Below are 17503 nucleotides of genomic sequence, written 5' to 3' on the forward strand. Positions count from 1 at the left end.
CACTATTTTTATTTTCAGAGTAATGGAAATGAAGATAAGGGCGGATATTTTTGCCATGCTTGTGTGAATCATCGTATGGGGCCAATAACTTATTTGTTGTCTCACCCAGATCTTGTGAAGTCCATGGAATTGAAGTTAGAGAACCTTGTTCTTCCCATGCACATTCAGATCCTTTTAGAGGAAATTTAATTGTGATGTTAATGGTGTGAAACAAAACCGGCAACAAAGAAGGAATTCTGTTTTTCCTAAAGAGTAGAACATTTCCTAAACTAATCTACAGGAAACTCCAGTAGACATGGATGCCCCCAGAAACTTTTCCAGGGTGATGAACATAATATCAAGGGCAGGATGTGGTACTTATATTAAGTGTGACATTGGCATCAAGACAAACTCAAGTTGAATGCTTCCTATGCTGTTGGAGGAAAATTCCTGGGGTGTTGCCCCCACTCCCACCAAATACCCATGCTCATAGACTGTCCTTTTAAGAATACCCTAACCTGGGCACTGCTGGTTTATCACAAGAATAAGAAACCACTGTTCAATATAGTTAAAGTGATGGTAAATTTCAGACTTGAAAAATATATATGGGTGTACAAGCAAAACCGCATAATTATTTTATTTAAAAAGTGTATATATATTTTATAATAAAAAGATTTATAATCTTACTAAATATATTCTGTTCCTCCACTCCCCTTCATTTCTTCTTTTGGCTGGCCTGTGACATAGAGAACAGTCCAACCCACTCTCTAGATAGGCTTCCTAAGGGCTTTCAAAGGACTGGGCTTCAAGAGTGTCATATGACACATGCACTGATTGAAAGTTCATTGGAATTGTCATAAAAAAAAAAAAGAGTTCATCCGAGTGGGCCGGCATATTATTGTATTAGAAGCATTACTATAGGCACAGATTTAACCCTTTTCACGGTTAGATTTAAAAAATAAATAAAGAAGGTACACATATACTTATATTAATGGCAAAGATTACATATAATTAGCTAAAGTTTACCATCACTTTAAATGACGTACAACATGCAAAAGGTTTTGAAATGAATAATAACTTTTAACAGATCTACAAAACTAAGGGACAATGTTTTAACAGATTTACAGATTTTATTGCCCAGCAAATGGTTCTTGAAGATCACTTTGAGTTTCTGTTGCTTATTATTTCTTTATCATTTTAAGAGTTAAATATTTTCTTCAACTATCCTAGAAAATACATTATTAATCATGTTTTGTAAGTCGCTTGCAAAAAGTATGTACATAAACCATTGTATATATAATTGTCTGTGAATAAATATTATTTATAGATTGCATTTAAAAATAAATACATTAAATATTTGCTATATTTTATGTTTATTCTTTAATCTATTTAATCTATATTAAAATATGCCAATAATAATACAGCAAGTGTAAGGTACAGTGGTATATAGAGGGAAGCGAAGAAGATGACCGCAGCTTAGCAGATCTCTGAGATCAGTGGGTGCCAAAGCACCTGAAAAACCCTAAGCAGAGCCCAACACAAAGAACGTCACAGTGAGAATACCACTGGGTTCCCTCAAGTTGTAGCTTGATGCTCCTTCACTGCTGAATGCCTTTAATTAAAGGGACAGTCTTGTCAAACTTAAACTTACATGATTCAGATAGGGCATGTAATTTTAAACAGATTTACAATTTTCTTTCATCATCAAATTTGCTTTGCACTCTTGGTATTCTTTGTTGAAAGCAAAACCTAGGTAGTATCATATGCTAATTTCTAAGCCCTTGAACGCCGCCTCTTTTCTCAGTGCATTTTGACAGTTTTTCACGGCTAGACAGTGCTAGTTCATGTGTGTCATAAAGATAACATTGTGCTCACTCCTGTAGAGTTATTGGCTAAAATGCCAGTCTGTCAAAAAAACTGAGATAAGGGGGCAGTCTGCAGAGGCTTAGATACAAGTTAACCATAGAGGTAAAAAGTATATTAAAAGGATATTAAACACTAAATAAACGCTAGATAGAATGATGCATTCAAAGAAAAGATTAGTTCGAGAATAACATATAACCGTGTTCTGTGCTTCCATTTCTAACAGGAATTGAAAAGCTCACAATTTTAGAATGGAATTACAGGAAAAGGGGACAAAATAAATAATGAAAGTATATTGTAGAGTTTATACGATGTGTTCATGGTGTAGCGTGGGGGACAAGAGGCACTGTTAGAGTGGTTCAGGGATTGGAACAATACCCCTACACCAGTGAGGTTCAAGATTACACACCATCACAAGGAGATACAATTCCTAGATCTCAATATCTATATAGAAGGTAGTGTCCTAGGAACCACACTCTACAGTAAGCCCACTGATAGAAATTCCATTTTAAGTGCAACCAGCTGTCACCCTCCAGCCCTATTAAAAGGTATAGTCAAGTCCCAGCTGACCAGGGTCGTGCGCAATAATTCTAACACCGCTACAGGGGTCTCGCAGTTGCAGCTCATGAGGGACAAATTCTTACAACGAGGGTACAAGCAACAGATAGTCGACAGTACCTTCAAAGAGGTCCTCCCATATACCCAGGACAGTTTGATATATAAGGACAATCTGGCAGAGAAACCGAAGAAATTGATAATGGCAACAACATTTTCACCTAGCACAACACAGGCTGGGAAAATATTGAGAGAGCACTGGCCAATAGTACAGTCTGATCCTAAACTGACCTTTACGCACAACCTGATACCAATGATAGCATACCGGAGGGAAACCAATCTTAAGGACAGCTTGGTACGCACGGACCCCAAATTAAGCTATATGGACACAACCCACATAAACATCAAAGGCTCATACCGATGCCTAGGGTGCACAACATGCAATGGCCTCATGGCAACTAAGAACTTTCACCACCCACACACTAATAAAGTGTTTAAGATTAAGCACTCAATATCCTGCACCACTGCATTTGTAGTCTACTTGTTATTTTGTCCATGTGCCCGGTTCTACGTGGGCAAAACGAGCGGAACACTCCGCGAAAGGATGGCAAACCACAGACGGGCCATACGGCTGGCGTTGGAACAAGGAGACTCGGACCAACCAGTGGCCAGACACTGTGCCAGAATGGGACATCAGGTGTCCACTATCAGATACATCCTGATTGACCACATCCCCCCCCTGGACAGGGGAGGTGATAGAAATAAGGCCCTGCTAAGAAGAGAGGCAGAGTGGATGTATAGACTGGGCACAATAGCCCCAGGAGGGCTAAACTCTCCGCCAGATTTTAAGGCGCTCATTTAAGCAGAGATACACACTGGGGCATGGCAAATAGACCTGGAGTAGTATGTGACCATGCACTGGAAGTCAGGCCCCTAGGGGGGTAGACTCTTTAGTGCTGAGGGCACCCACTGTTTTGGGGGGGGACATGGAAATGATCCCCTCCAATTTAACAGTACTCGGCCTTTCACCGCCTATTGCCCGTAAGTTCTCGTGAAAACTTAAAATACTGAGCTTCCTTAAAACACACAGCAGCCCTAAGGATACTATTCATCTACACTAAGTTTAAAAGATGATTTCAACATGTAAGACACAAGAATGTAACCAACAGGAACACCGCAGAGCTATAGAATTATGAAATATGGACATACAACAACTAAGGGTTGCAAATAATCCCCGAGTTGAGGAAACTATACTCCAACGTCAGGTTGTGTAAATATATACTATATAAGGTCATTGCACTAGGACAAACACACTACAGTGAACCTAAAGACTGAACCACGGAAGGAAGTTACTACATAGCAATGAGCCATAAAACAACTATATGGACTAATATGGAAATCACAACTCACCTAAATATATATCAAGAAAGCTAAATGAATATAAAGTATATATAACTACAAGAGGGACAGATATAATCTAGAATAACACCAAAACCAATTATACATTACTAATGCTAAGTGTACATTGGAGCAACAATAGCAGAGTTGCCTTAAAGTTTTTATTTAACTTGTTTTTTTAATTATTTCATTATTTTCATTTATGTCACATATTTTATTGTTATCTCTCCAGTTTACCCTAGGTCTATCTGTGTGGATTAAACACATAGTCCATAAAGATACCTTAGAATCAATGTAAATAAAATGAAGATGTTACATATATAGTACACATAACTGGAGCTAAATAGCACCCTTTAACCCCTATATATACCCCAAATAGGTGTGCTTCAAAACATACAGGTGCTACTCAATTAACCAGCACTGTATTATGTCATAGCAAAGTCACATAAAACAAAGGGCGAACAAAAGATCCATCCGCCAAAGTAGAACCGGCATAACAAACGGTTCCCATGCCAACCAAGCTATGACAGCGGGTCCGGCTGAAAGATACACACAGATGAACGAGAGAGACACATGTAAGGTAACAAACAGGGGGAAGCCGGAAAATATAATAGGCAATAATAATATGACAATAGACACAATAACACATATGAGCACACATAGGATCGTCTGTATGAGGAAGATTGCACATATAGAATAGATTCACGCAATATGAGTAATCCACAGGAGTGTTGTGCACTGATAACAAGACACATATGAACAATGTTGGTACACTTTGTCACTTATATACTTATAGTTAAGATATTTCAATATCACAAGTTTATTTACGGAAAGTAGTTTTTTGTATTATTGATACAACCGGAAAGAGCATCACACTGAGCACTTCCGGTTCACACAGTGGAACACAGAATGTGCGTTCCACACACTGTTTGGCGCCACTACACTGAGAGGACACTTTTTTACACAGGTATTTGAAATTAATTTGATGAATTATAGTCACTATATAAGCTTGTATGATGCAGTTTATGTTTATGCTGATGATGGGGAGGAATACCCCGAAAACGTTTCATTAAAAGATTTACTTTTTTTCACTAAAAGACCTGAGAGTGCGACTATTTTTCAGGAATATATATATATATATATATATATATATATATATATATATATATATATATATAATTTTGTCATTTTATCTTACAATCTCAAAGTGTTTAATCAACTAAATGTACAAATAAGATCACAATATGTGAATCAATACAAAATAAATGTGATGCAAGTGCAAATGAACAAAACAAAATGTGAATAGTAATTAGTTTGAAGGATATTTCTGTCCAAAAGTAATTTTGCCAGGGAGCAATCTAGTGACCCGAATCTTCAATAGGTCCTCAAATCAGTGTTAATTTCGTCAACTAAAAATAGACTAAAATTCTGATGTCTAAAATACGACTAAAATGGCAGATGGGCGGAGCCTGGCTGCTGACATGAGAGCAGCATAAGCCCGGAGCTCTGAGCTGATGGCCCAAAAATAACTAATTTTATCCCATTTTAAAGGTGGATACATATACCGACTACGGATGCTACTAAAGAGTGAACCCTGCTGCATGGGCTGATGGCCTTATATATGTACATAACAGGTATGAATGAGCATGAAGAAGCATCGGCAGCCTAATACCAAATATTGAGACACAGCTGTAAAAAGACCTAACCCAAACGATATCGCAGAATTGGAAGGACGAGGTGACAATGTGACCGCAAAATCAGAGGAACCTAATAGCCTTAATCCGTGCATAATCATGTCCCGGATAGCATCCTGACCCCATACAAGTACCGGGAGTTGCCGGATCTACATTGGCCGCCATCACGGATCCACACGTGGCATGTCCACAAGGCTGCACCATGACAGTGATAACGCTCTGCATGGAAATATAAAGTAAGTGCAAGACCTATGAGAAGGGCCCTACCATACCCTTATAGCCCTGAGACTTGCCACATTTAGACCGGATACCACTTAAACCTCCGGTACTTCTATAAAAAGAAACATGAAATAGAAAGCCTCTAATATATGTGTTGGCCACATTTGAAAAGCATCACATAACTAAAAGCTATAATAATCAGCTCTGATATCCCTAAGGGCAACACCTAATAACTTCCTGCTTAGCGGGATGTCATTTTAGGCTAAAGCAACTATACAATCTACACTCTGCCTGGACACAGAGATACAAAGACTTGAATAGAGATCTTACTATACCATAACCCTTTTTGTGCTGGGGACACAGAGAAAGTTGAGCTACATATTTGCATATTTAACCCTTTAAATAAAGGTGGTCTCTGACTGAAGTTATCATTATTGTCAGGCTTTGCAGAGGTACAACTTATATCATTGCTGCTTTAATTGAATCTGTTATATTGGCTTCCAGAAGGAACCTAAAGCAAGATAAACCTTTGAAATCATCTTCAGGGAAATCAGCCACCATATCTTCATATATGCAGGCCCCAGACACTTCTGAAACGTGAAATAAGAGGTCCTCTCTAGAAAATCAGACTGGCAGTCATTCCAACTCACAAGATGAAGAGACACCCCTCACTACATCCATCCTACATGATTTACCATCCAAACAGGACATTGCTGACATTGTCCAAACTTGTATTAGGGAAGAACTTGCAGGTATGAGGCAAGATATACACACTTTAGGGTTCCAAGTTGAATCCTTAGAGTCTAACCAAGATGAAATAAAGGAAGATGTGCAGACCCTAACAGATCAAGTTTCCTCCCAACAAGACACAATCATATTGCTGCAAGAAAAATTGGAGGATTTAGAAAATCGGAGCAGACGCAAGAACATAAGAATTAGAGGGGTCCCTGAGGATATACTCCCCCGAAATTTTCCAGTTTACCTACAATCTCTATTTCAACAGATCAAGGAATCCTCATGTGCCACGGACATTCAATGGGTGCGAGCCCACAGGTCTCTCCGCCCTAAACCTCCCGATTCTGCATAATTATTCGATTGAAGAGTTTTTTGGAAAAAGAATTGTTGCTAAACCAGTCAAGGAAACTACAGCCGGTCAGATTCAGAGGAAATGTTTTACAGTTTTATCCGGACCTTGCCTCTCAAACACTGCAACGCAGAAAATAATTTGGTCCCCTCACTACATTACTCCGCAACAAAAAAATCCCATATCGTTGGGGTTTCCCCACCCAAATCTGGGTACTTCTGAATAATACCCGTTTGACATGCAGGTCTTCAGAGGCTACCATCTCCTTCTGCAAAACATTGGGGATAGACCCCCCACCAGATATTACAACACAGGACCAAAGCCCTACTCCACAACCTGGAAACAAAAAGGCCTCACCCACTTCCTGGAACACTGTTGTCAATAAACAAATTAGAAAATCTACTACACAACAGACACCGAACAATGTCTCTAAGACTCTTTTGCCATCCACACAACATGTGGAAGCTGAGACATACAAAGACTCAACGCAGTGATCCCGTCGGAGGCCTACTTCTCCAGATATATGAGGACTTGATAAGTATACCTGAAAGTTTTTTAGTGTATTTTGTCTGTCTCTTTGTAAGATTACAGCCACTATAGAAATGCCTTTGTATGACTTCAGGTTTTTTTATGCTATAATAATAATTTATGTCAAAATATCACGGGGCATTTAAATTGACAAATTTGGATGTATAGTAATTCTAGATGTGGCATTGAAAGACCTTAATACAGGGTCTAGTTTGTTTTCTCTCCTACTATAATACCTCTTTAAATGATCATGTCCATTGAGGTACTACTTCTGTATGGCTTAAGTTTTCCTTGATGCTATAACAAATAGTCTATGTCAAGGTGTCACCTCACATTTAATCTGACAAAATTGAATGTATTGTAAATATTAGATGTAGCTTTATGAAACTTAAGTACAGTGCCCAGTTTTAGTTTGATGGCTCTTATACTATATTGAATTTTTCACTTCTCATTTATATTAACTATTTGCGGTTTCCAGATGGACTAATATACCGCGGACTACACATGGGAAAGGTCATTTTATTTGATATAAATAATCACCTAGGGCCAACTGCATTTTTCCTCCCCACGTTCTGCTCTCAATAATGGCCTATATTAGGAAGAGAGCTTATAGTTTGTTTTATTTTTTAGAGTAAGTTGGTTTTGTTTATTTTATTTGCCTATTATGACATCCTTTTACAGATTGTTTTATTCTTACCTGTTATGTTTTCAAACTGATGCAACTTCAGAATGTATATCTCTGTTTTTAACAGAACGCTTAAAGGGACAGTTTACTCAAAAATTTTCTCCTCTTTAATTTGTTCCCAATGATCCACTTTACCTGCTGGAGTGTATTAAATTGTTTACAAGTAGCTCCTTTACCCTTATATTGGCATTTGAAATTGTTAATTTAGCATGTGGTATCCCCACATATTCTGAAAGTTTGTGGCCGCGCGTACCAGCTATAGATAAGCTTTGTAAACACAGCCAGCAGAAGAAATTACACTCCCAGTCGGATATAGCAGAGATAAGGTAATACAATGTTGATTTTCCATTGTTCTCTCAAAGTACTGGTGATTGTTTTAAGGACAGATATAAGATAAAGAAGCAGGTATATGTGCACAATGTGATACAGTAATGAGATCTGATTATACCTACAAGCTCAACCCATTTTATTAGGTTGTGGCTTCAAAACACAAAATCAGAGCTTTAATATACACAAATAAGCCTTAAAAAGCTAATTTTCATACATTTTTTACTCTGCAGTTGGTAAAAAAAAGCAATTGTAAACACATTAAGGGAAAAACTATTTTACAGTATACTGTCCCTTTAAGTATTGTACCAGCATATATCTATTCAGATAAACCCTACACCCTTACTTCACGTCCATTTCACGACTACATAGTGAAGCCACACCACACCTGACTCTCTTGACTCAAAATGTTAAGGAATTTAACTCACCACAAAAAAGATCAAAAGCCTTATCAGACATAGGTAGACGCAATATTTATATACTATTCCTTCAGGAAACACATTTCAAGAAACATAATGAACCCAAATACTTTGGGAAAACTTTTAGTACACACTTTTATAGCACAGGCTTGAGTAAAAAAAATGGAGTGAGCATTCTCATAAACAAATCTACCCCATTTGTGCTAGACCGAAAAGTGGTAGATAAAGAGGGATGGTTCCTAGGATTAACTGGCCTTTTATATGGAAGGTCGATCACACTTGTTAACATATATGCCCCAAATATCAACCAACTACCCTTCTTACGTAACATGTTTCAAAAAATTCTAGACCTAGCTAAAGGCCCAATATTCCTAGCTGGAGATTTTAATGTCCCCCTACAACCTCACATTGATAACTCCAACCCTAAGATCCAAATCTCTCATAGACTTATCAAAACTTTATGGAATGGTATAAGGGACATGAACTTATACAATACTTGGAGATTCATACACTATAACAAACAAGCCTACACCGTTTTCTCCCACCCTAATAAATCTTATAGTTGGCTAGACTATATATTTACAAACCAACAAGGCTTATCCTACGTCACTAAATGTAATATCTCCCCGACTTTCTGGTCAGACCATTCCTCTGTCCAATTACAATTTACATGGCTAAATGTCCCTTCCTCCCCATATCAATGGAAATTCGATGATACCTTACTAGAACACCCAGAATTAGTAACTAGACTTACAAAAACCATTGAAGAGTATTTTAGTCTCAATTCAACTTCAGTCAACAATAAATACACATTATGGGAAGCACACAAATGTGTGCTTCGTGGTGAACTAATCAAGCTTAAAGCATTCCGCACATTTACTAACCGTAAAAGATACCAGGAATTGACCACGGAATACACACGCCTAGACTATGCACTAAAAAGGTCCCCTTCTGACATCAACATATTGACAGACCTACAAAAGTTCCGGGCTCACTTAGATAACTTCCTAGACATTGAATATCAATCTATGCGTAGGAAAACTAACAGTATGTTCTACTTTGAAAACAACAGAGCAGGCAAACTCTTAGCTAGGGCTTTAAAGAAGAAGAGGTTTAAATCATACATATATGAACTCAATGACCAGAAAAAGAGACCTTTACAAACTACCCCAGAGATATTACAATTTTTCACAAATACTACACCTCTTTGTATAACCTTAAGACAGATAGTCCATCACCAGACTACCTATCCAACATGTCAGATTATATCAAAAACTGCATATTACCGAAATTGACTGATGACCAAAAACACAAATTAATAAACCAATATCCCTGCAGGAAATTCTGTATGCCATAAAAACTATGAAAATAGGGAAAAGCCCTGGCCCAGATGGCTTCACAGCCAAATACTATCGGACATTCTCAACTACCCTAATTCCCCATCTTACTGTAATGTTCAATGAAGCGACTAAAGATAACCCATTTCCATCATCAATGTTAGAGGCGCAGGTTGTGGTACTGCCAAAACCCGGTAAGACCCCAAATACTCCAGCAAATTTTCGCCCGATTTCTCTTTTGAATATTGATGTTAAACTATTCGCAAAATTCATAGCCTCCAGGATAAATTTAGTCCTACCCACTATAATACATGAGGAATAGAAGAAAATAGAGGGGCGCCTCATGTGTAGGATCAACAGATATAAAAATCAGTAATAACAGTAGTAGAGCCAAATGGGTACTCACACACTTCACAAGCACACCAATGTGCTGGTAGTAGCAGGCTGCAGATTCAAATAGGTGTGGCAGCTCACCTCATAGGTAGTACTGTGATGTCTATGAGCACACTTATGTGCTGGTAGAAACAAGCTGCAAATTTTAGGCAGGTGTAGCAGCTCACCCCAGATCAGATTTCTTAATGCTGTAATCAAATGGCTCCAATAGGTAACACAAAGTCCCAAAAAGGTAGAGAGACTCTTATGTATCAGCAGGGCAGTAGGTAGGTAAAGATATCCACTCAAAGGCGTATTTCCAGTAAAATACAAATATTTATTAAAAACAAAAGTTAAAATACACAACAGAACAATTGCTGTGTTAGGTGGATAAAAAAGGGGTTAACAGTGACCCCAATACTGCAACGCGTTTCTCGGTTTTGCGCCGTTTCATCAGGCATAAAATTGTTCTTATTCCTACCTCTCCTGCCTCTGCTTTATAAAGCCAGCTAACAAACATTATCCTCCTTTCAGAGGGGTGTGTTTAACAATTAATCACTGACACCTGTCTAAGGTGGCTAGTCTCCTAATTACAAAATGTTAAGGAAATCCAATGTACTTATATATGCAAGAAAACTGTCTATTTGTTGTTTATGATATACGTGTATATGTACAAAAGACTAGCTTTCTATCTGATATACGTATGTGTATAAGTGTAAGGGGGATTTTCTTTCTATTCCATCTATTCTATAGATCTCCCAACAGTGATAGTCTATTCCTATACTATATATGTTATATGGCTCATCCATCAGTAATATTTCCCTATATTAATTCCCTATATTAATTGGCAGGGGTGCATATGAATTTTAACCGCTGTGGGGGTTTTTTCCTATATCTAGAAATATTCATAGCCAGAAACTTTTTACAAAATAATCTGTTCTCTTAATAATATCTCCTAACGTTGTACTTTATAGGTATTAATGGGGGTTTCTATACTACGGTAATTTTACCAATGCTGCACTCCACAAGCAGCATATATGAAATTTACAGCGAAACATTAACCCAATATTGACTTGGCTCAACTAAATGGTATGCACTGTATTATAAATAGTGCCCTAGTGTTCCGATTTCTTTAGATAAATTTGTAATTTTTATAATTAAATAGTATATTCGATCCCAAAATGTGATAAAAATCACACATAATAAATATCAATATAAACCACGATTGTGGAGCAAAACACAGTTTAAAATCTAGTATATAAATACGAAATAATCAAATTTATGTTGATAAATCTTGGAGTGATGCATAAAGGAGCATATGGTGAATATTAATATGGTGTATAATATAACATAATATGTCTCAAAGTGTGATGTTGCAACTAAATGTGACAGTAATATAAAGGTGATTAGACCATCTAATGTGATAAAAATGTGTCAAGATAATCTATTTATAAATTCAAAGAAAATACTTATTCACTAAAGATTAAAACTGTAACTAAAAAATACTAATTCTATTCCTAACTCTGTGTCCTCTATATGTGAAAAAAAATTAAAAAAAAAATTATATAAATAAATAATAAAAATAAAACTGAGTGTTGTGTAAATATATATTAATAATAATGAAACAACCACACCTGTAATTCGGGTGTGGAAAAAAATTAAAACTAGTTAAGGAAACTATTGTTTAAAAGGCCGCCAGATCTAATACCTCGTTCAGGCCAGAGGGAAACAAAGACTGGAATTTGAATATCCAGTATGTTTCCCTCTGGCGTATGATGTAACTACACATGAGACATCTTGATTTATTACATCTAAAATCTCCCATAACTAGAAGAGAAAAATTAGGCACATTTAGATGTAATAAATCAAGATGTCTCATGTGTAGTTAAATCACACATGGTTGTACATCTATAAAAAGTCATACCACAGGAGAAATATTCCACATCAAGAAAAGAATAGATTGTAGTATGGATTATATTATTTACGTTCTGACCTGCAGATGTGGCCTACAATACTTGGGCCGCACCTGCAGGAAGATACGTACAAGGTGGAGTGAACACTTGAGAAATATCAAAAAGAGATCACTTAAACATAGTATTTTCCGACACAGCACAATCCAACACCATGGACACCACCACACCTTTGTCATCACTCCCCTTGAACATATTCCCAATCAAATAGGGTTCAATAGATACACTCGCCTGCGCCAGAGGGAAACATACTGGATATTCAAATTCCAGTCTTTGTTTCCCTCTGGCCTGAACGAGGTATTAGATCTGGCGGCCTTTTAAACAATAGTTTCCTTAACTAGTTTTAATTTTTTCCACACCCGAATTACAGATGTGGTTGTTTCATTATTATTAATATATATTTACACAACACTGTTTTATTTTTATTATTTATTTATATAAAAAAAATGTTTTCACATATAGAGGACACAGAGTTAGGAATAGAATTAGTATTTTTTAGTTACAGTTTTAACCTTTAGTGAATAAGTATTTTCTTTGAATTTATAAATAGATTATCTTGACACATTTTTATCACATTAGATGGTCTAATCACCTTTATATTACTGTCACGTTTAGTTGCAACATCACATTTTGAGACATATTATGTTATATTATACACCATATTAATATTCACCATATGCTACTTTATGCATCACTCCAAGATTTATCAACATAAATTTGATTATTTTGTATTTATATACTAGATTTTAGACTGTGTTTTGTTCCACAATCGTGGTTTATTTTGATATTTATTATGTGTGATTTTTATCACATTTTGGGATCGAATATACTATTTAATTATAAAAATTACAAATTTATCTAAAGAAATCGGAACACTAGGGCACTATTTATAATACAGTGCATACCATTTAGTTGAGCCAAGTCAATATTGGGTTAATGTTTCGCTGTAAATTTCATATATGCTGCTTGTGGAGTGCAGCATTGGTAAAATTACCGTAGTATAGAAACCCCCATTAATACCTATAAAGTACAACGTTAGGAGATATTATTAAGAGAACAGATTATTTTGTAAAAAGTTTCTGGCTATGAATATTTCTAGATATAGGAAAAAACCCCCACAGAGGTTAAAATTCATATGCACCCCTGCCAATTAATATAGGGAATTAATATAGGGAAATATTACTGATGGATGAGCCATATAACATATATAGTATAGGAATAGACTATCACTGTTGGGAGATCTATAGAATAGATGGAATAGAAAGAAAATCCCCCTTACACTTATACACATACGTATATCAGATAGAAAGCTAGTCTTTTGTACATATACACGTATATCATAAACAACAAATAGACAGTTTTCTTGCATATATAAGTACATTGGATTTCCTTAACATTTTGTAATTAGGAGACTAGCCACCTTAGACAGGTGTCAGTGATTAATTGTTAAACACACCCCTCTGAAAGGAGGATAATGTTTGTTAGCTGGCTATATAAAGCAGAGGCAGGAGAGGTAGGAATAAGAAGAATTTTATGCCTGATGAAACAGTGCAAAACCGAGAAACGCGTTGCAGTATTGGGGTCACTGTTAACCCCTTTTTTATCCACCTAACACAGCAATTGTTCTGTTGTGTTTTTTAACTTTTGTTTTTAATAAATATTTGTATTTTACTGGAAATACGCCTTTGAGTGGATATCTTTACCTACCTACTGCCCTGCTGATACATAAGAGTCTCTCTACCTTTTTGGGACTTTGTGTTACCTATTGGAGCCATTTGATTACAGCATTAAGAAATCTGATCTGGGGTGAGCTGCTACACCTGCCTAAAATTTGCAGCTTGTTTCTACCAGCACATAAGTGTGCTCATAGACATCACAGTACTACCTATGAGGTGAGCTGCCACACCTATTTGAATCTGCAGCCTGCTACTACCAGCACATTGGTGTGCTTGTGAAGTGTGTGAGTACCCATTTGGCTCTACTACTGTTATTACTGATTTTTATATCTGTTGATCCTACACATGAGGCGCCCCTCTATTTTCTTCTATTCCTCATAGTTATACCCGGACCAGTCGGCAAGGAGGAGGCAGCCACCACAGGGCTTTTCCACTTGGTTTTGAAAAGGACTTATTTTTGCCTTGATTTTGTAATTATATTTGGACTTCCCTCATTTGAGAGGATTTTATTTCATTTTTCTTTTATTTTGTTTTATTTTTTTATTTGTATTGTATACACAATTACCAATTTGCATTTTTTAAAGAGTATATAGATTAATATCACTATCTATATTATCACTAGCACCCCCTTACTTTGCTGTAAGGCTATATATACCCACTATAATACATACCAACCAGGCCAGCTTCATACCCATGAGAGAGGCTAGAGACAACACCACTATGATTCTAGACCTCATGGAATTTGCTATTAAACAAAAAGACCCCTCCGCGTTCCTATCTATGGATGCAGAGAAAACCTTTGACAGGCTAGATTGGCTCTTCTTACAACACACAATGCAAGCATTTAATTTTCCCCAGGAACTTATAGGAAAAATCTTTACCCTTCACAACAACCCACAAGCCAAAATAAAATTAAACGATTCCACATCGGTCCCATTTATGATTGCTAACGGAACTAGGCAGGGTTGTCTTCTCTAGCCCCTATTATTTTTCATGGCGATGGAGGTCTTAGCCTTGCAAATTAGGAATAATGTTGATATCCATGGGTTTAATATCGGCCCCAACACCTATAAGATTACACTTTATGCAGACGACATATTTTTAACACTTACAAAACCGAACAATCAATCCCCGCACTGATGCACACACTGCAAACATACGGAAGCTATTCCAACTTTAAAATAAACGTCACGAAATCCGAACTATTGGGCATCCATCAAACACCACATGCATTAACCAGTATTCAGCAACAATTCGGATTCCGAATTCAACCTAAAGCTATCAAGTATATAGGAGTCCATATCTCACCCGATATGGAGAATATAATTACATTGAATCATACATCTCTTAAAGTTACTATTCAGGATACTCTCAACTCCTGGAACCGAAAACGACTTTCATGGCTAGGGAAAATCAACGCGGTCAAAATGATCATTCTTCTTAAAATGCTATATTTTCTACAAACCCTCCCAGTACCCCTGCCGGACCATTTAATATATTCCCTACAAAAAACTATAAATTGTTTTATATGGTCACATAAACGACCCCACATAGCCACTAATACCCTGTACCGTCCTAAAGAATTGGGAGGAGTTGAGGTCCCAAATCTCTTAAACTATAGACATGCTGTCTTCTTGTCTAAAGTTGTGGATTGGTGCAAGCAGGCACCTAATAAAGAATGGGTTTTATTAGAGCAATCCTTAACTGATACCCATAATATAGGTAGTAATTGCAGGCTTCAAGCGGCACACCGTAAGCTCCTGTCAACAACACCTAGGATAGTAAAAGAAACTTTCAAACAATGGGACAAACTGATTAAAAAGTACTCTCCACTATGTACTCACCCCTGACGCCGATAGGGAAAAATTCCCCATTTTCAACATTGATCAACCCCACTCTCACTCTGCCGTCTCCATACGAAATTCAAACCCACATTTTCTTTTATACAAAGAAAAGGAAATACATTCTCAGCACACCCTCTGTGACATACTAGGTGTAAAATTTCAAAACTGGTATATACAGGGAGTGCAGAATTATTAGGCAAATGAGTATTTTGACCACATCATCCTCTTTATGCATGTTGTCTTACTCCAAGCTGTATAGGCTCGAAAGCCTACTACCAATTAGGTGATGTGCATCTCTGTAATGAGAAGGGGTGTGGTCTAATGACATCAACACCCTATATCAGGTGTGCATAATTATTAGGCAACTTCCTTTCCTTTGGCAAAATGGGTCAAAAGAAGGACTTGACAGGCTCAGAAAAGTCAAAAATAGTGAGATATCTTGCAGAGGGATGCAGCACTCTTAAAATTGCAAAGCTTCTGAAGCGTGATCATCGAACAATCAAGCGTTTCATTCAAAGTAGTCAACAGGGTCGCAAGAAGCGTGTGGAAAAACCAAGGCGCAAAATAACTGCCCATGAACTGAGAAAAGTCAAGCGTGCAGCTGCCAAGATGCCACTTGCCACCAGTTTGGCCATATTTCAGAGCTGCAACATCACTGGAGTGCCCAAAAGCATAAGGTGTGCAATACTCAGAGACATGGCCAAGGTAAGAAAGGCTGAAAGACGACCACCACTGAACAAGACACACAAGCTGAAACGTCAAGACTGGGCCAAGAAATATCTCAAGACTGATTTTTCTAAGGTTTTATGGACTGATGAAATGAGAGTGAGTCTTGATGGGCCAGATGGATGGGCCCGTGGCTGGATTGGTAAAGGGCAGAGAGCTCCAGTCCACTCAGACGCCAGCAAGGTGGAGGTGGAGTACTGGTTTGGGCTGGTATCATCAAAGATGAGCTTGTGGGGCCTTTTCGGGTTGAGGATGGAGTCAAGCTCAACTCCCAGTCCTACTGCCAGTTTCTGGAAGACACCTTCTTCAAGCAGTGGTACAGGAAGAAGTCTGCATCCTTCAAGAAAAACATGATTTTCATGCAGGACAATGCTCCATCACACGCGTCCAAGTACTCCACAGCGTGGCTGGCAAGAAAGGGTATAAAAGAAGAAAATCTAATGACATGGCCTCCTTGTTCACCTGATCTGAACCCCATTGAGAACCTGTGGTCCATCATCAAATGTGAGATTTACAAGGAGGGAAAACAGTACACCTCTCTGAACAGTGTCTGGGAGGCTGTGGTTGCTGCTGCACGCAATGTTGATAGTGAACAGATCAAAACACTGACAGAATCCATGGATGGCAGGCTTTTGAGTGTCCTTGCAAAGAAAGGTGGCTATATTGGTCACTGATTTGTTTTTGTTTTGTTTTTGAATGTCAGAAATGTATATTTGTGAATGTTGAGATGTTATATTGGTTTCACTGGTAAAAATAAATAATTGAAATGGGTATATATTTGTTTTTTGTTAAGTTGCCTAATAATTATGCACAGTAATAGTCACCTG

General features: G+C 37.4%; 1 protein-coding gene across 4 annotated transcripts in view; it reads left to right on the forward strand.

Annotated features, from left to right (window-relative positions):
• Positions 1-1344, forward strand: part of FBH1 (F-box DNA helicase 1) — a 193164-nt gene extending 191820 nt beyond the window's left edge. For all 4 annotated transcript variants that reach the window (XM_053716416.1, XM_053716414.1, XM_053716415.1 and 1 more), the window contains one exon: positions 19-1344. In XM_053716416.1, the coding sequence (XP_053572391.1) occupies positions 19-189 (171 nt within the window). In that variant the 3' untranslated portion in view covers positions 190-1344. The remainder of the gene's footprint in view (positions 1-18) is intronic.
• The last annotated feature ends 16159 nt before the right edge of the window (positions 1345-17503 follow it).

Source organism: Bombina bombina, chromosome 6 (assembly GCF_027579735.1).
Source record: "Bombina bombina isolate aBomBom1 chromosome 6, aBomBom1.pri, whole genome shotgun sequence".
NCBI lineage: Eukaryota > Metazoa > Chordata > Amphibia > Anura > Bombinatoridae > Bombina > Bombina bombina.